Genomic DNA, 19,515 nt, shown 5'->3' with positions numbered 1-19,515 from the left:
GTCCCAAGGCATAACAGGTTCTGAGACCGGAGGATGAAACAACAAACTGCCCTTCAAGAAAGCCTTACAGAGTCTATGTGCCATTAGGCTAGGTTCGTCTGAGACATGAAAGGTAGAAATCACCGCCAACTGAACTTTAATGGTTGCGGCCGCTGAACCCTGGTTAAAAAGCATAGACAGGAACTCCAATACAGACGAAATTGGAGCTGTATAAGGGTCAATCTTTTTGGCATGTGCCCAGATTGAAAACCTCTTCCATTTGCTGTAATAAATCTTCCTGGTCGAAGGCTTATGACAGGAAGATAAAATATGAACCACCTCCGGCGAAAATTGGTGAAGCCTAACTAATGACGGAAGTGGAGTAGCCAGGCTGTCAATCGGAGGGTCTGAAGAGAGGGATGGAGCTGCCCTGACATGTGAGTCAGTAAGTCTGGTTGTGGGTCCAGAATCCAAGGAGCGTCCATGAGATAGGGATGGAGAAAGGCGTACCAAATTTGACAAGGCCAGTGTGGGGCAATCAGAATCATTTTACTTCCCAAGAACTGCACTTTCTGAATAATCTTTGACAGCAAGGGAACCGGAGGGAAGGCATACAATAGAATGGAGGGCCAATCCGTGGATTAGAGCATCCCTGAGCGACTCCCCCTGAGGGGGGATAAGGGTGAAGTAGCTGCTGCATTTGGCATTGAGGGGGCTGGCAAAAAGGTCGCAGCAAGGCTGACCCCACCTGCGGAAGATCTGCTCCGCAACTTGACAGTTCAGGGACCACTCGTGAGGCATCAGAATATCTCTGCTTGGCCTGTCTGCGATCACACTGGACTTCCCCGCAATGTGCATTGCTACCAGAAAACGTTGGGAAGACACTGTCCACTGCCACACTCGCATGGCCTCTCTGCAAAGGGGATATGACTTGGTTCCTCCCTGCTTGTTCAGATACCACACCACTGACATATTGTCTGAGTGGATTGCAATAGTCCCGAGAGGAAGAAAACTCTGAAGTGCTTGCAACGCTAGTAGCACAGCTCTCATCTCCAGGACACTGATATGCAGATGCATCTCATGCTCTTGCCATGTGCCTTGGACTGTCCTGCCTAGATAATGCCCCCCACACCCCATCTGGGAGGCATCCGTGGTCACTGTGGCAACCGGGGGCGCAGGAACGAAGGGCTTCCCGCATTGAGGTTGTCGGTGTGAAGCCACCAACTGAGATCGTGTTTGCACCTGTCTGTGAGTAGAATAGGGTGAGAAAGTGGAAGACGTTGAAGAGACCACTGGGTGAAGAGTAGCCACTGAAGGAGCCTCATATGTAACCTTGCCAGAGAGACTAACAATCGTAGCAGCCATTGTCCCCAACAACTGGAGGACCAATCTTGCCTTCACTCTTCTCAGAGGGAGCAAGGCATAAACCTGTTGTTGTAGGACTCTGATTCTTTCCTGTGGTAGAAACGCCCGCATGAGGACGGTGTCTAATTCGGCGCCTATAAAAGTGAAACGCTGTGCGGGCAACAAGGCAGATTTTTCCCAGTTCAATGTGATGCCCAACTGCTGACATAGGTTGATAGTAGCGTCCCTGGTCTGAAGTAGTAGATGCCTGGTGGTGGCAGTAAGGAGCCAGTCCAGGTACAGAAACACTTGGAATCCCTGACATCTCAAGTGAGCAGTCACCACTGCCATGCATTTGGTAAACACCCTGGGGGCTGTGGTGAGACCAAAAGGCAGGGCTCGAAACTGAAAGTGACTGGCTCCCAGACGGAAGCGTAGGTGACTTCTGGATGCCCTGTCCATCTTTATGTGGTAGTAAGCATCCTTGAGGTCGATGGATCACATCCACACTTCTTTTCCCAACAATGGGGGAATAGACTGCAACGTGACAATTCGGAACTTGGACTTTTGCACATGGGTGTTCAATCGGCTGAGATCCAAAATGGGTCTCAGGTCTCCTGTCCTTTTCGGCACCAAAAAGAATCCGGAGTAAGTCCCTAATCCGATCTTGTCTGAGGGGACATGTTGGATGGCTCCTTTTTCTAGCAGCTTTGAAACTTCTTAAATTGCGTAATCCCTTTGGCTGGGTGGAACATCCAGGATTTTCTTGATTAGAGGGGGATTTGACGAGAAGGGAATGACATATCCTCCGGAAATTATTCGTAGAACCCATTGGACCTGGGTGATATATTGCCAGGCCTCCGGGTATAATGAGATTCGACACCCGACTGGCTGTGGAAACGCGCAGTTGGGCCTCCCATCAGGAGCAGCGGTAGGGAGAACCACAAAAGGAATCGCAGTCTCCCAAGTTTGCGAGGGCCTCCTCTGCCCCTAGGGTGGCGTCTTCCTGAATAACCACCCCCTCCCCTGCCTCTGGAGGGGGGGGGGCTCACCTTGTGCACCAGGAAAAAACCTCTGTGATTTCTTGAACCACATTTTGCCACCCCTCTGGGTCTTGGGATAAGGCCTAGAGGGAAGGGAAAAACAGACTCCTATGGCAGACAGAGTTTTTCCCTCTTGCTCGCACCTAGTGCGTGTGTCTTTCACCTTGGTTCCAAACAAAGAGGAACCATCAAACGGGGAGTCGGTGAATGAAGACTTGAAGGCCTCCGCGAAATGACAAAGGTGCATCCAGGCCTGCCTCCTAAGAGCAACTCCTGAACTTGCAGCCCTACTCGCTCCCTCGAATGGGTAGGAGATTAGCCTCATGGAGAAGTTTGCAATAGAATTGAGGGTAGACATCTGAGTGCTGACCTTCTCGGCCACTGCCTCAGAAACGTCACCCGTGAGAGTATCTCCAAGCTCCTTTAGGAGATCTCTCTGGAGCCGTGTAGTGTGATAAGTAATTCAGTGACCATAAGGTAAAGGTCGCTGAAGAAAATGTACGCTTCCCGTACCAGTCCATAGTCCTAGACTCCTTGTTAGGGGGATGGACGATGGAAGAAGTCTTGGCTAATTCCTTCTGGGTGGCAGCTGCTACCACCATGGCATCCACAGGGACTCCTTGGATAGAAATTCCTTATCAGGAGGGGCAGACAAAAATTTGAGTCGCCTGGGGACTGGTTCCACAGAGTCAGGAGTTTCCCACACCCTTCGACAAACCAAATCCAGAAGCTTGAATGGTGGAGATACAGAGGAGGCGGCGGGTTGAGCACCAAAGGCCTTCAGGAAGACAGACTCCTCTTTGGAGGGGGCTTTGGATTACCAGTCACCTCTTTGCTTCAAAATCTATAGGATGTCAGAGAAAGAAACATCCTCAGAGGATGGACTTAGGGGACCCCTCCGATTCCTCGAGGTAGGTGTCTGATGTGAGAGACTCATCCTGGGAATCCATGTGCTTCCTCTTGCACGTTTTCATTCTGGGTGGCTCCTCAGGCAAAAACTCGGAGGGGCCCTCAGAAATATGGGAACCACTCGTGGGGGTACCCTGAGGCCTTGGGGCTCCACTGTCCAGAGATGGATGGCGATTAGAGACCTACACCAGTGTTGTAGGGGACACATTGACCGACCCATATGATGCCGCTGACGACCTGGCCAGCACACTCCGCATGGCCTCAAAGGCTGGCCCTCCCAGATCCAAGGGCGACCAGTCTCTGAAGCCAAGACAGGAGACAGGCTTCCCCGTGCTGAAGCACCGAGATGGAGACTAGGAGCCGAGAGGTGTCCCGAAGCCTGTCCCTCAGGTCCGACTAATGAATCCTGAGTCCTGAACCCCATGGACGGCGCCGATGGGGTCGGAGCTGACATCAGAACCGATAAGCCAGGAGGGGCTGTCGGAACCAACCTAGGGACAATCACACGGAGCCGAGCACTCTGGCTCCGAAAGCTGAGATGTGCTCGGAGGAGGAAGTATCGATGTAGGTTGAGGGACCGGCTCCGGAGCTGACTGTGTCGGAGCAGAGAACAATTTTGCCAGTACCAGTGACTGAAGAAGTCTCTGCACCAGTATATCACCGTCCACATCTGATAAGATCCTGCAAGATTTGGAAGATAGGGAAGGAGATTGAGACCTCCTCTCTAAAGGAGACCTGCGAGGAGGGGATACCGGCCTAATGCTAGGTGACCGGCTCCAAGAAAATTGGAGCCGAAGCAGGTTCCATAACCACTGACACTTCCTGCAGCCTCGAGGACAATGGAGCCGAGGATGTCGATGAAGACTTTGCTATTTTCTCCAGCGGCTTCGAGGATACTGATGGAGCCAGAGATCACTTTTTTGCTTTGGAAGATTTTGCCTTAGAGCTGGAAGCACTCTCCAGACCCTCCTCGAAGGAGGGTTTCAGAAGTCCCTTCAAAATCAATTTGTTCTTCCTTTCCTGAAGAACACGTGGGCTAAAGGCATGACAAAAACTACACGATTCCTGGAGATGAATCTCTCCCAGACAGTACACACAAACGGAGTGTCCATCAGTGATGGACATTTTATAACTGCACTTGGAGCACTTCTTGAAGCCAGAGGGCTTATGCTCCTTAGTATCAATGGACATAGTTAACCAACAGCAAGTAACTAACTGAAAATTAGACCAACGGTCAAACAGCCACAAGCGCAAGAATAAGCCAAACAACAGACAGAACACCACAAAGATCTCTAATTCAAATGATCCTTAGACATAAATACAAGGGGGGAGGACTAATTCCTCTAATTTAAATGGTTTTAGTCCAAGGGAAGAATTTAGCATACAAGGAAAGCAAGGGGACAGACTAGGTCCTCTAACAGAAACGGGCCTAGCACGTTGGAAACAGCTAGTGGGATACCACAGAATACCCTATAAAGAAAACACACCTTTTCCACAATACAGTCAAGAACACACACAATAGCTATTAAAATAGCTTTTTTTGCAAAAAACTTCTCTGATATAACAAGAAAAAGGGTACTTAGCCACAGCCAAGAGCGAGACCACGTCCGAGCTACACAAGCGGCAAACAAGATCTGGGGATAGACAGCAGTGCAACATGGGATACCATCTTAGCCCAGCCAATAGAAAGACTTCGAGCTAAAAAGTATGGCCGAGTCGGAGCTGACATCCGGCTCTGAACCCACGGGTAAGAATGTAGGCAAGATTGGACTACATAACATCCTGAGTTTCTCTGTAATACCACAGAAGTTGGAGGAAGTGGAATTTATTAACTTCATAAAGGTAAGAATAAGCTACTGGCGGTGTTCTACAGGATGATTTGCTAACTAAGAGGGCATATCACATCTATACTCAAAATTTAGCTTCCAGAAAGCACTGGGGAGACATATTAGTTAAAATTAATTCATACCAGCAGACGAAGAGGATTTTTAACAAAATTGTGTCAGTAAGCAAAGATGCTGATGATGATTACCTACCTTATACCAAACAAAAGAGGAGTTTCTTCCCATTATTAATAGCAGTTGTGAGGCTGGCGTGATACTGAAACCATATTACCCAGTAGTTTTCAGACCATTTTTTCCATCTGGATCGAAAGCAAATATGGAGACAGATCATGCTTTGGTGAAGATACTCTAGTCGTCAAGGTGAAGGGGACTCTGTACAAATGGAGAGGTCTAAGAGAAATTGTGCCACCACAACAGTTTATTTTGTTTCAAAAGAAAGTACTTGAGTGGAAAAGAGAAGCAAGAATTATGACAAGCTTGGACTCAAACCAGATGCCAGTGCAGCAAACTAGGCATGGAATGGGAAGACTAACAAAAAGTCAGGAAAAACTGGGCGTTCAAACAGAAGCTGGGATGGTGAGAAGATGAGGACTGTGAAGAAGACAAAGTGAACTTGATAAACAGAGAACTGTAGAAAAACTCCACTTTCTGCTGCTTATGACAAATTGGTAGGGAAACTAACATATGAATCCCGCTTTATGTCTGTCCATGAAGGAAATTAACATAGGAATACAACAACTAACAATGTTTCAACGTCTAAAAATATTTTCTGATTAAAAATGCCAAATTTACTGTAAAACATAATAGCAGTACAAAATGTAAATGTAAAAGAATAAAGCCATAGAAATAGTAATGCATGGTATAGAGGATGAAGTAACTGTTTTTAAGCGCTAACTGACTTCAATACTACCAGTAAACCAAGGAAGAAGCTTTAAAAGTCAGTGCTAAGATCTGTAGTTTCTAGGGGGCTGGATTACAAGAGTGTATGAAGCTGCTTACATAAAAGTTAAACAGTATTTTCTTCTAAATATAATTAAGTTTAGAAGACTAGGCTAAAGTCCCCATAGTAAGATCAAAGTTTTCTCTATTTTTTAAGATAAAGTGGTGAAAAAATAAAACAAAATGAAGATGACTGCGAAAATACCAGCCAGGTTTTTCCATAAGCAAATGTCTTGGATGGAAGGAAACAGAGAAGGTGCAGATGACTGCCGAGTGTTAAATGACATAAGATGAACTGATTCACATGAGATAAGGAATATGGCAGTCAACAGATGTACAGACACTGGACTGTCTTCAGTAGATCTGTTAGAGAGATGGCAATTAATTCTCAGCATGGCAATAAAATGTGGATTTCAGAAGCTTAAGAAGAAGGAAATAAAGAAAAAGACAGAGAAGAGAATTAAGAAAAAATGCTAAAATTGAGTATATTCTCAATATCTTTAACTTCAGAATGTACTCAGCACAAAGTTACAAATGTTCCTTTATCAATGATAGCCAGTGAATTTTCTCAAACAGCTAGTTTTATTTAAACAGAGAAAATGCATTACATCCAAGGTAGTAATGCATTTAGCTGCAAGTACTTGCAGTATGTGCTTCTGGATGGATATCCACAGTTCTAGGGTAGATAATGCCAGTGCAAACTACGAATGATTTGAATCTGAAGCTTATATTTGGAGAGGTAAAGTTCTATTATTGCAAATATATATAGTTTTTTTATGCTATATGTAAAAGAGACATGGGGAAGGGTATTGCTGACTTGAACTGCTTGGAAAAAGCTGACACTAATTTAAACAAAAGTGTGAAACTGTAGCTATATACAAGCTTTGTTAGTCAAGTGTTGCAATGTATGCATAAGCTGATAAAAGAAAGAATATGTGCAACAGCTTACATGTATCATAAGGGAATTCAGCTTTAAAATGACAAATGCCCTGTCAGTTTTAACATAGAATATAAATGACCTTACATGCACAGAAAGAAAAAAACAGTATTGAACTATATTGAGAAATACACCACAGTGGTTTAGATCATGGTTGAAAATGGTCTGTTGGCCCACCCACTAACATGATTAAGTAAGCAAGCAAGTAAATAAACAGACAAAATAAATAAAACATGATGCAAACTGCCAAGTTGCAGAAGTATGAATAAGGACAGAAATGAGCATACAAGTTTAATAAAAAGAGAAAATGACTCTATTCAGCAGAGTATTCAGGGACAAGGAAAAGGAAGGTTGTTATACAAACTGGTAGAAGAAAAAAAAGACAACTGAAGACTTGCAGCAGTAAGAGGATATTGCTACGTAAGCAAGCTTACCTTAGCATGTATCTATATCTCCCTAAAACTGCAGTTATGAAGCTTACAAGAATTCTGGGAGAAATAAGTTTTCAGCGTGTCATTTGTTACATATAGGCAGTGCTTGAATTTAGTGTGTAGAAATGAGGATGTGCCGGGGGCCCTAGAGAAGACAGACCTCTTAAAAAGTATATGAAGATACTTGGCATAAATGAGGTTACTTCAGCAGCAGTGGTTCAGAGAAAGTTTACATATTATTCCCCCATGATACAATAATTGGGCTAAGCTGGATTGGAACTATAAATCACATGAGCATTTATATCTGAGAGAAAATACGGAGACCCATCCAATAATATTTACCCATGCAGCTATAACAGCCACAATAAAAATAGCGGAGACTAAAACAAAAGAAAGGCAGTGGAATTCCCTACCATGGATACTAAAAGGGGGGAATTTAAGGAATAGGCAAAATCAAACAGTAACTAAAGCAAACAGAAACTGGCTCCTGAGGGGCTAAGTAGGATGTGGAATAAAATGAAGATGGAAATTAGAAATGCAGTGAGAATAAGAGGGAGAGAGGTATGGGAGAAAAATAATGAAATATTTAAAAGTATTTGCTAAAGTTAAACTGCTGCAGAAGGGCAGACTTGCAGATCAACAGGAGGAAGAGTTGCAGAGTATTGAAGAAAATATATGCACAATGTGCATTTAAGAAATAGTTATTAATACAATTGTTTTCGACAATAACCTAGAGCACATAAATTCACAGTGCAAAGATTTAAGCAAGATAAATTGGAAAGAGCTATGGCAAAACTTGGGGACTATATGACAAGAAGGTTAACTTTAAAACCTGAAGAGATAATGGAGTTCTTTCTGTAATTTTATGAAGATCTCTATACTACAGAAATGTGAAAAAAATCAGGAAGATAGACAACTGGAAACATTTTTGGAAACTTTAGATATTCCAAAGCTAGGCAATGCAGAGACGAAGTAATTAACAGTCAGAACAGATCAAAAAGACAAACTGTTAAAAACAATGAAGAATTGAAGCAATTTATATGGGCTAGGAAAGAGCAAAAGTAAAGTGGGATATAAGTTGATTCTTCCTAATGAACAGTGTGGGGACTTCCTGAATTACAGAGATACTTTAAAGCTACGTGACGGAGTTTTACATAAATGACAAGCAAAGAAATAAGATCAAAGAGAGAAAATATGATGGAGCAAGGGGGAAGCACGAATGATACAGAGGGATTAGAGTATTGGAAGAAAGTCTTTGGGGAGAATAGAAATAATTATCCAGATAATTACATTTATAAAGTGGCAGGTGACATTATAAAGACTAAACCAGCAAGGGAATGAAAAAAGAGGTTGTGCCAACAGGAAAACATACAACTTATGATATAGAAAGCAAGCAAAACATGGCAAGAAGTGACTGGAGGAAACTAAGGAACCGGTGTTACTGCAGGCAAATAAGCTGGAAGGGAAACGCAGCAGAGCAGGAAGCCAAAAACAGGTCTGAACTGCTGGCCAGAGACTGCCTTCTGTATCAGGGCTTGCTGGCAGAATATTTTATATAGCTATATATATATATATATATATATAGCTGTATATATATATATATATATATATATATATATATATATATATATATATATATATATAGATAAATGCCAGAATTAAGTTAAAACTGTACCAGGGCTAGTCTTTAAGTACAACCAAGAAAAGAAGATGTTACTAAGGAAGGGATAAATAATATATACAAAATATTACATGGCAACTATAAAAATAAAACAGAAGAGATTGGAAAAGATTGTGAGGGAAGATCAGAACAACAAATTACAAAAGAACAATTAGGGGAAATTCGTAAGGCATCTAGGTATGCTACAAAGTCCAGAAGGTTAAGGATATTTGCATGGAAATGTTTTTACTGGTACTTTTACAAGTAGACTTAGGATTTTCCATAAAGACAGCAGATGCTGGTGATGTGAAGGGAATGAATGACGAAACTGGGAAGACATTTTTGGGAATGTAGGGAATTAACGGAGTTTAAGGACACCTTGCAAAATGCCCTGATACAAGTGTAGAAGGAACATATTACATTAACCAAGGAGACGTAGCTATTAAGGTGGTTTCAGTTTAGAACTTTCAAGACATAAAACACCTTATTAAATTTAGTGTCACTTGTGGGGAAAAAAGCAATTAATTTACATGAAAGTGAAAATCAAAGATTAAAATGTTTGTGAATGAAGTACTAAACAGTGTAATGGAATTAAAAGACCTACAGATGCGATCATTAAAATACGGAGGGAGTAATTTTCATGAAAATAAACAAGGAGTTGGGAACAATACATAAAAAAAATGCTCAAACAGATGATTAAAATAAGTATGTTGTTAGGAAATGAAAAGTAAATCTGTACACTTTAATGTACAACATTAAAAAGCAGTTACAACGGACAGAGCATGTATAATGCTTGCACACAATAAGAGAAGGTATTAAGTGTGACATGAACTCATGCCGCAAATCAAAAAGGTGATTAATAAAGTTGCTTCAAATAAGAAAAAAATGCAGTCATGGCATCAGATCCCAGGCCAAATATTATGGCACTTTGGTCAAAAGAGGCTCTGACAGCTGTCAAATGATCACCACTTAGGAGTGAGCTGGGTCAGGTGGCTAGACAGTAGCTTAAAAGACCTAAGAAACCCAAATGCGTAGTGAGGGTGCCTGGGATCAGATGGTGGATACCTGTTTGTGAGTGGACTCTGACTCACTTCTGAGGCATTTTCATTCATCGTAGAGAAGGTCTAGGGTGTAAGATTAATACATAATCTATTCCACTTGAAGGTCTCCATATCTGAGACAGCAGCAAAAAGCTACTGCTGAAAGGCAGTCAGTGCTTGACAATGGAGTAACCCTAAAACATGAAAAATGTTCACTAGCGGTGAGGGTAACCATCAAGTTAAGTAAAGAGTCTTTCAGTACAGTGTGAACAAGGAAGCTGTCTCTTGATCTGACCAAAATGTATTGACAAGCCAGGAAGGCAGAAGCTGCAGGTATCATTAAAACAGTGGTCTAGGTGTTGGAGTTGTTTAGTGCAGCCATATACAAGCTACATCAAGAATAAAAACCTCATTATGAGCAACAGTTACTACATAAGGTTTTGTTTTAAAGACTTTAATCAATTACGAGTGTATTTGTAACAAGGTACATCGCACCATTGATTTTGCAACATTTTGAAAAGAATATATTTTATCCAACAAAGGGAAAAAGACTCCTGTCTAAACCCTAAACTTTGTTTATCTGGTACTTACCATGTATGTTGATTTGCTTATATCCAGAAGCCTCTGTTTCGCTCTTTGTTCAGCCTCACGAGCATCAAGCAAATCTTGCCGTAGCTGGTCTGCTTCTTTTGCTCTACAAAACAGAAAAAAATGCTTAGTTCAGATATCTCAAATAGTCAGCAAATGCCAAGTCTGTAGCACAGCAGCGTACCAACACAACAGGGATATACATGTTAGTATACAAGTGCAGATGTAAAGCAAGCTTAAAAACCTCTCAATTCATGGACCTACATATGTATATATGCACACGACAATAAGAAGACAATGGCTAGGATTTAATAAAAAAATTAACTGGCTGAGAGTTAGGTTGCACCAACCAGCCTGGTTGATGCATCACGTTTAGGAGTATTTTAGGATCATGGAACCAAACTCAGACTGCATGAATAAAGAAAAGTTCTGTGAAAACTCACCACAATGATAGATGTCCTTCTCTTCTCTGTTGCAGTATTCCTGACATAAGGGTGTTTCCTGCCCAGTGTTGGCCAGTATATCAAAGTCTTCTACTACCTTGGGTGCATGATACATCCACTAGCAGACATTGGCCATAAAAAAAAAAATGTACGCACGCACCACCCTCAGAACTGAGGCCCCAGTCAGAGAGACAGTCTAAGGTAAAGAGGATCAACATATCCAAGAAAGTCGGGAAGTAGGGAGGGAAGGAATACTGCAACAGAGAAGAGAAAGACATCTATCATTATGGTAAGTTCTTACACAACTAATCTATGTCCTTCTATTCATCTGTTCCAGTATTCCGGACATAAGGGAGTGAACAAAATCTAATGAAGAAAGGGAGGAAGAAGTGGCAGTGGAATTTTCTATGAAGCCATGGAGAATGACCCTGGAAAATCCTACCCTGGATCTGGAAATAGAATTCAGCTTATGTTTGGTGAAGGTGTGGACAGATGTCCAAGTAGCTGCTTCTAAGACAGAGCTGGTGTCCAATCCTTTGAGGAAAGCCCCCAAAGAAGACACTGCCCTTGTGGAGTGAGTTTGACTGAGCTTGGAAAACTTTACCATGGTGGGAATAGCAAAAGGCAATGGATTTGGATATCCAACTGGAGAGCCCTGGGGTGAAAGGACACAAACAGTTGGTCTGACATCCTACAGGGTTTAGTCTTGTGCAAGTAAAACCTGAGTTGTCTGTGGATATCAAGGGTGTGAAGGATCTTCTCACTACTGTTCTGGAGAGAGGGAAAAAAGGTGGGAGAGGTGAATACCCCGGTTTAATGACAATTCATTGACTACCTTTGGGATGAAGGAGGGATTGGTTCACAGGGAAACCATATCTTTGTGAAATGACAGGAAAGAAAGAGATGCCATAAGGGCTTGTAATTCCAAAACCTGTCTGGTGGAGGTAATGGCCACCAGGAGGACAGTTTTCCAAGTACAGTGTTTGAGGGAGCCAGAAGAAGCTGGTTCAAAGGGGCTCAAGTCAGTTTCTTCAGCACAAAGTTGAGGTTCCAGGGTGGAGCTACAGGTCTCCTGGGAGATCTGATGTGAAGGACACCTTTTAAGAATTGTTTGGCTTCAAATCTGGAAGCTACGAGTGGAAAAAATGGAAAACAGGCAGAGACAGCTGGATGATGTGCTTTTGTGGAACCATAAGCTCATCCTCCATTAAGCAATTAACACAGACAGAACCACAGGGGGCCAACTTGTAGGCGGTCCTCGTTTTTGTTGACACCAAAGCAAGAAGCACTTCCATTTGGAGAGGTAAGATTTTTCTGGTATTAGGGTTCCTGGACTCTTGCAAAACTTGAAGCACGTCCTCACAATAAAGGTGTCTGAAAGGAATCAGGGCTCTATCACCCACAGGGTCAGTCGGAGGGTGTGGGTGGACGAATGCACCCTTGTTCTGTGTTAGAAGGTCCACTCTGTTGGGTAACTTGTGGTGATTGCCCCTGGCTAGATGAAGGAGCAGGGGGAACCAATGCTGTCTTGGCCAATAGGGAGCCACCAGCAAGATTTTTGGTTTGTCCAATTGAATTTTCAGCAGGACTTTCAGAATAAGTGGAAGGGAGAAAATGCATACAGGAATTTCCCTTTCAGGAGATTGAAAGGGTATCCACTCTCCATGCCTGGGAATGGGGTTCTCTGGCAGAGAACTTTGGAAATTGCCAGTTCAGGGGAATGCAAAAAAGTTTATCTGTGGAATACTCCAATGGTGGACAATGTCTAGGAACATATCCCTATGAAGCATCCATTCGTGGGCCTGTGTTCTGGATCTGCTTAGAGTGTTTATCACAGCACTCTGACTGGAAGGAATGTAGACCACCTGAAAGGGGATATCTAGTAGGCGTGCTAGATCCCAGGCCTGTATAGCTAGTCTGCACAGGAGATTCACAGGTTGGTATTAGGCTATCGGTCCTTGGGCCTATACAAGCCTAGCCATAACAATTCCCTGGCTACTTCCTCCCACAGTATTTACTTCCCTGAACCCCAGTCTAGCAGGGTGACTGACATGATCCCCGGGGAGAATTTCCTACCTCCCACCCAATCGTCAAGGTTCCTTTTGAAGAAGGCCAAAGAGGTGCTCTGCTTGACATGTATGGGCAGTCTATTCCAGAGTCTTGGGAGTCTCTGGGTCAGGAACCTATCCCTCCAGCATGTTTTGTTCATTGTGATGACAAGGTTTACATCCCTGGAGCATGTGGCTCTGAGGGATTGGGACTTCTTTAAGTGTAGCATGTCCAACAGCTCTGGGGTTGACATGGCCTTGCATGTTAAGCAGAGATCACCTCTGAGTAGGCGATCTGTGACAGAGTATAGCTGGAGGTGTTTTTAAACGGACAGCATAGGGCATCTGCTTTAGGCCTGTGATTCTTTTTGTGAGTTATTTCGGCGGCCTCATCTTTTCTTCCCCGTTTATTGATATACCATAAGATTATCATATTATTTTGTGTGTATATCTAGCATCCCTGGTCTGAGCAGGGACTAGAAGGTTTGAAGGGCAAGAATTAGGGCCTTCATTTCCTTGATGTTTATGTGATCCCTCCTCTGGGAGGGTGTCTACTGTCCTTGTACTGTGTGGTGGTCCAAGGCCGCTCCCTAGTCCATGTCCAATGCATTATGCACAACACTTGAGTTGCTGGTAGTGGGTGAATGGGGAGGCCTGGATTTAGACATAGCTGTGTTATCCACCACTGGAGCTTCTTCTTGAGACAGGGTAGAAGAGGGATTTGGTATTCCAGAGGGCAGACATGTTGAGACCACAATGACTTTAGGAATCATTTGGAATTTCCTCATGTGTAGCCTTGCTAGAGGAAGCACAGGGATGGTGGAAGCCATCAACCCCAAAATTTTCAGGAAATGTCTTGCAGATGCAGATCGAGGGGGAGAATCCCTGCAAAGAGCAGGGAAATCTCCTGTGCCTTGGTACATGGAAGAGACACCACCATACTTTTGGTTTGAAATCTGCATCCCAGAAAAACATGGTCCAGGGATGACTTTGTGAAATTTATGGTGAATCCCAGGCTTTATAAAATGGTAATTGTCAATTGGAGATTTTTATTTAGGAAATGGCTTGAATCAAAAGGTAATCTAGGTAGGGGAAGATTAGGATACCTTGGAGTCTGCAGAAGGTGACCACAGGTGCTACACATTTTGTGAAGACTCTCCGGGCAGTGGAGAGTCCAAAAGGCAAACAGAGAACCGATAATGCCAGGATTCAACACAGAAAGTACAGTTTTGTACCTACCATAAATGTAGATGTTCGAGTGTATACACTGCTGCAGTCATTACACTTGGGTTATCCTGCCATCAGGCAGTTCCCCAGTCGGCCTGAGTTCCAAAGTCTTGGTCCGGCGTCGGTTGCTGTCGCGTCCTCCCTGACATCAGTGCGACAGGGGTATATAAGATGCAGCCGACACCATTTTCTTCAGTTTTTCTTGCCCCAGATGTCAGGTGCCTCTAAATAGGTAGGCAATTCCAATTGCTAATAAAACATACATAAGAAAAGCAAAAAACAACTTACAGCTACCAGCAAATACTCCCCATAGGTAGTAAGGGTAGAAGACATAGGTACGTACCAGCTAGTAAGAGGGGAAGGTGGGAGGGTAACCTGGACTGCAGCAGTGTATACACTCGAACATCTACATTTATGGTAGGTACAAAACTGTACTATGTTCATCGTATTACACTGCTGAAGTCATTACACCTGGGTAGAATCCCAAAGCTGAGGTAGGGTGGCTGGTTCTATAAGGCATTAGGGGTGGCTATAAGGCCCTGCAGCACTGCAGTGGCGAAGCCAGCTCTGGATTTAGAGTATAGAGGCAGATGGTAATGCTTGGTGACGGTATGTACAGAACTCCAAGTTGCTACTTCCAAAATAACCTTGGTAGGTACTCCCCTTAGGTAGGCAGTTGAAGTGGCTGTTGCCCTGGTGGAGTGAGATCTAATGCTGCTAGGTACAGGTTTTCCATGGTATGTGTAGCAGAAACGTATACAATGTCCTATCCATTTTGAAATAGTCTGTTATGAAATGGCTTTTCCCTGTGCTCCTGCAGCATACGCTACCAATAATTGCTCAGATTTTCTGAAAGCTTTGGTTTTGTCCAAGTAGAAGCGTAACTGCCTGTGAATGTCCAAAGGGTATAGTAGCCTCTCTCCTTTATTCTGTGGTTTAGGATAAAAAGTTGGCAGGTGAATAGTTTGGTTTAGAGCCACACTGGATACCACCTTTGGAATAAACGTAGGGTTAGTTCTTAAAGACACCCTGTCCTGGTGGAAAATGAGGAAAGGTTCCACTGCCATTAGTGCCTGTAATTCTGAAACTCTTCGTGCTGATGTTATTGCCAGGAGCAGAGCAGTTTTCCAAGAGATATATTTTAATTCTGCTGTGCTAGCTGGATCAAAAGGAGGTAAAGTTAGTTTTTCCAAAACAAAGTTGAGGTCCCAAGTTGGAGTATGTGCTCTACGGGGCGGTCTTATGTTTTTAGCCCCTCTGAGGTACTGCTTTAACAAAGGATTAGAGAAAATTGGTGGATCCGTGCTGTAATGAGCAGAGATGGCAGAGGCGTGGATCTTGATGGATGAGAAGGAGAAGCCTTTGTCCAGCATCTCTGTTAAGTATTGTAGTATCTGAGGAATGTTTGGGACAAGAGGGTCGAGGCTGTGAGCTTGGTTGCAGGCACAGAATCTCTTCCATTTATCCGAATAGGCTTTCCTGGTACTAGGCCTTCTGGCCTCCAGAATGACATCCATAACAGCTTTGGAGAGAGGCATTGCTTGCTTGACTAAGTAATCTTCCATGCAGCGAGGTTTAAGGTCTTTAGCTGGCTGTGTAGTATTTGATTGTTGTGCTGAGTCAGTAGATGTGGGATTTGAGGCAAAATCTACGGTGGTTCTTGTGCTAAGCTCCTTAAGATTGGGTACCAGTGCTGGAGTGGCCAGTCTGGGGCAATCAGGATCATCTTTGGCTCTTCTTGCCTGGCTTTTATGAGTACCTTTGGCAGGAGAGGTAGTGGTGGGAAAGCGTACACTTGTAGGTTCTCCCAGCTGAATGAGAGGGCATCCACTTTCCATGCTTGTGGATGGTAACTCCTTATGCAGAATTTTTGTAGCTGGCAGTTTATTGGGGAGGCAAACAGATCTATGTCCGGGCTCCACCATTTCTGTGTTATCATTCTGAATATTTGTGGATTCAATTCCCATTCGTGGGGATCCATGATGTTTCAGCTCAAGTCATCTGCCAGTGTGTTTTTCTCTCCTGGCAGGAATTGTGCTTGCAGATGAACTTGAAGGTTTATAGCTGTGTTCCACAAGGTCATGGCTTGTCTGCATAGGGGGTAGGAGTGAGTGCCCCCTTGCTTGTTTATGTACCACATAACTGTGGTGTTGTCTGTCTTTAGCAGTAGTTGTCCTGGATGCAACAGGTCCTTGAAAGCTATAAGGGCATTTTGTACATCTAGCATCTCTTTTTGATTGATGTGAAGATGCCTTTGTTCTGCAGGCCACGTGCCCTGAATACATTTGCCTGCCATGTGTGCTCCCCAGGCGGAATCCGATGCATCTGTTGTCAGTGTTTGCCTGGCTGTGGGTTGTGTAAAAGGCTGTCCCTTGTAGAGGTGACAAGCTTGAGCCCACCACTGAAACTCCTGTTGAAGGCAAGGAATTAGTGGTGTAACTGTTTCCAAACTTTGACAGTGTTGAGACCATACATTCTTTAGGTACCATTGTAATTTCCTCATATGCAGTCTGGCATATGGAATTAGTAGTATGGAGGATGCCATGTAACCCAAGGTCTGCAGAATTTTTCTTGCAGGGAGTTGGGTCTTTGTTGCCATCAATTGAAAGTATTGAGTCAGTTGTCCTTGCTTGTCTGGCGTGAGATAAGCCATCTGGGCCGTTGTGTTCAAAGCTGGCACCCAGGAATGTAATCTTTTGTGAGGGCACTAGCTTTGATTTCTTTTCGTTTACTGTGTACCCAGGCAACTTAACTTTTTTACAAATGCCAGATGCTTTAGAAGAATGTCCTTGCTCTCTGGCTTGAATCAGGCAGTCGTCCAGGTACGGATAAATTTGAATTCCTTTCTGTCTGCAAAATGCAATTACTGTGCCAGGCACTTTGTGAAGACCCTGGGTGCAGTAGATAAGCCAAAGGGGCAGTGCAGAGAATTGGTAGTGCATTGGACCAGCTATGAATCTGAGGTATCTTCTGCAGTTTTGTCTGATAGGGACATGCAGGTATGCCTCCTTGAGGTCCAAAGTCACGAGCCAAGCTTTCTTGCCCAGCATGGGAAGAAGCTGCTGTAGTGTCAACATTTTGAATTTCGGAACATCCAGGTAAGTGTTTAGAGATGAAAGATCCAGAATGGGCCTCCAGGCTTTGTCCTTTCTGGGTACCAGAAAGAGTCTTGAGTAAAATCCTTGTCCTTGCTCCTGTGATGGTACCTTTTGAATAGCTCTCATATCCATGAGTGCTGTCATTTATTTTTGAGCCTCTGCCCATTGATTTGGTGGCACATTTGGCATTCCTTTTAACCTTGGCAGAGTGTGAAAGTGGAACCTGTAACCTTGAAATACAATGTTGAGAACCCATTTGTCTTTGGTAATTATTTGCCAATTGTGGTAGAAGAGTGCCAGTTTTCCTCCCAAGGGGGCTGCCAAGAGGGATTTGTTTGGCAGCTGTAGTGGGAAGTCATTGGAGCTGTTTTTTATATGGTTGGGGCCTGTCTTCCCCTTCTTTCTGGCCTGATGCAACCCATTGTCAAGGTCTGTAAGGACCTTGTGTTTGACCTCTACCTCTTGGACGTCTGTATCTTCCCCTTTGAGGTCTGTCTGTAATTGGAAAGGACCAATTCTTAGTTGGCCAGTTTCTGCTAAATCTAGGAGGCTGAACCTGTAAGAAATCCTTCACTGTTTGCATAGATTTTGCCTTATCCTCCATTTTCTTTAATACCTCTTCTGCCTTAACTCCAAATAACGCATCGTGCTGAAAAGGTGAATCCAATAATTTTGCTTTAACATGATCTGGTAACATATGTTCTTTTAACCAAGCATGTCTTCTAATGACAGAGCCTGTAACTGCTGCTCTGCAGGAGGCCTCTAGAGAATCAAAACCACATTGCAAAGTATGCTTTCCCACTTGTTCAGCTGCATGCAATAAATCCTGCATTTCTTTAAAGTTAGGAGGATCTGATTCTGGAAGCATTTTTTGTTTTAACTGAGACAGTAAAAATTGCTGATATTTTAGCATGTGAAGCTGGCAATTTAAGGCTCTCATTGCTAAAGTTGCAGACGTATATACTTTCTTTCCCCATCTGTCTAATGCTCTGGAATCTCTGTCAGAGGGAACTGGATTCTTGGCTGATGAGGCCTTAACTCCTTTGGGTCCCTGAGAAATAGTTTCAGGGTCAGCTACAGGGATTTTATACAGCAATTAATGTGAGTTCGGGACTCTGTAGTATCTGTCAGGTTTAACAGGGGCTGGAGGGTAAGGAATCAGGATTTAAGCTGGATTCAGTATACACATCATCCACAATATCTAACACTGGCGGAATAGCAAGGGGTCTGTGTTGAGGTAATAAAAGGAGGTCTCTGAGCCTTTTCTTGGATTCTGAGTAATCCTGGCCTTCTCAGTGGAAATGCTCCCTCATGGTATGTAGGGTTTCCCCAAAGGAGTAGTCCTCAGGCGGTGAGGCTGATGGAATTGATTCCTCAGCATCAGAATCCTCATAAGGGGGTAAAGAGTATCCTAGGTCTGAGGATGAATCAGAAGAGATGGACACCTGGTCGGATGAGTCATACTCTGCATCCTGTCTAGGCCTTTTATCAGGAGGGGGATGGGATCCCCTGATCAGAGTGATTAGGTCTTCGGCCATTTTGAGCATTTGTTTCTTAGGCATGGAGGCCTGTCCTGGAGAATGCTGTATTTGTTTCTTTGATTCTAAAGGAGTCTTAGGCTTAGCTGAGGGCTTAATGCTTAACTGAGTAGGTCTGAAGATACCCTCTGAAGCTGTGGGTTGCTCAACTACTCCGGATCACTCTGAAAGGTTAGTATCGGTAGGCTGAATAACTAGTGCATTCGAAGGCCCAGCCATCTCCACGTGGGAGTCAGTGGAGGCCTGTGGTTCTACAGAAGCGGTCGTCAGGGACTGTGAAGGCGCCTCGCTGAAAACCGGAGAACTGACGACTGGCCTAGAAGAGGCTTCGTCGTCAGTTTTTGGCCTCGGATGCCTATCCTTGTCTTTGCGCTTTTTGTGTATTCCGGTCGTCGGAAGTTCCGACGGCATGGTATAATTGAATTTTCTACCAAAATAATGTCGGGC

At 43.7% G+C, this 19,515-nt stretch overlaps 1 protein-coding gene across 2 annotated transcripts in view; it reads right to left on the bottom strand.

Annotated features, from left to right (window-relative positions):
• The window catches only part of NF2 (neurofibromin 2), a 1,458,300-nt gene that overhangs the window by 403,626 nt on the left and 1,035,159 nt on the right, over window positions 1-19,515 (bottom strand). For both annotated transcript variants that reach the window (XM_044068458.1, XM_044068457.1), the window contains exon 13: window positions 10,718-10,820. In XM_044068458.1, coding sequence (XP_043924393.1) covers window positions 10,718-10,820 — 103 coding nt within the window. The remainder of the gene's footprint in view (window positions 1-10,717; window positions 10,821-19,515) is intronic.

This window comes from Protopterus annectens, chromosome 4.part0 (genome assembly GCF_019279795.1).
Source record: "Protopterus annectens isolate FY-2018-M chromosome 4.part0, PAN1.0, whole genome shotgun sequence".
NCBI lineage: Eukaryota > Metazoa > Chordata > Ceratodontiformes > Protopteridae > Protopterus > Protopterus annectens.
Note: the sequence above shows the minus strand (reverse complement) of the source record. Positions and strands in the feature narration are given on the sequence as shown.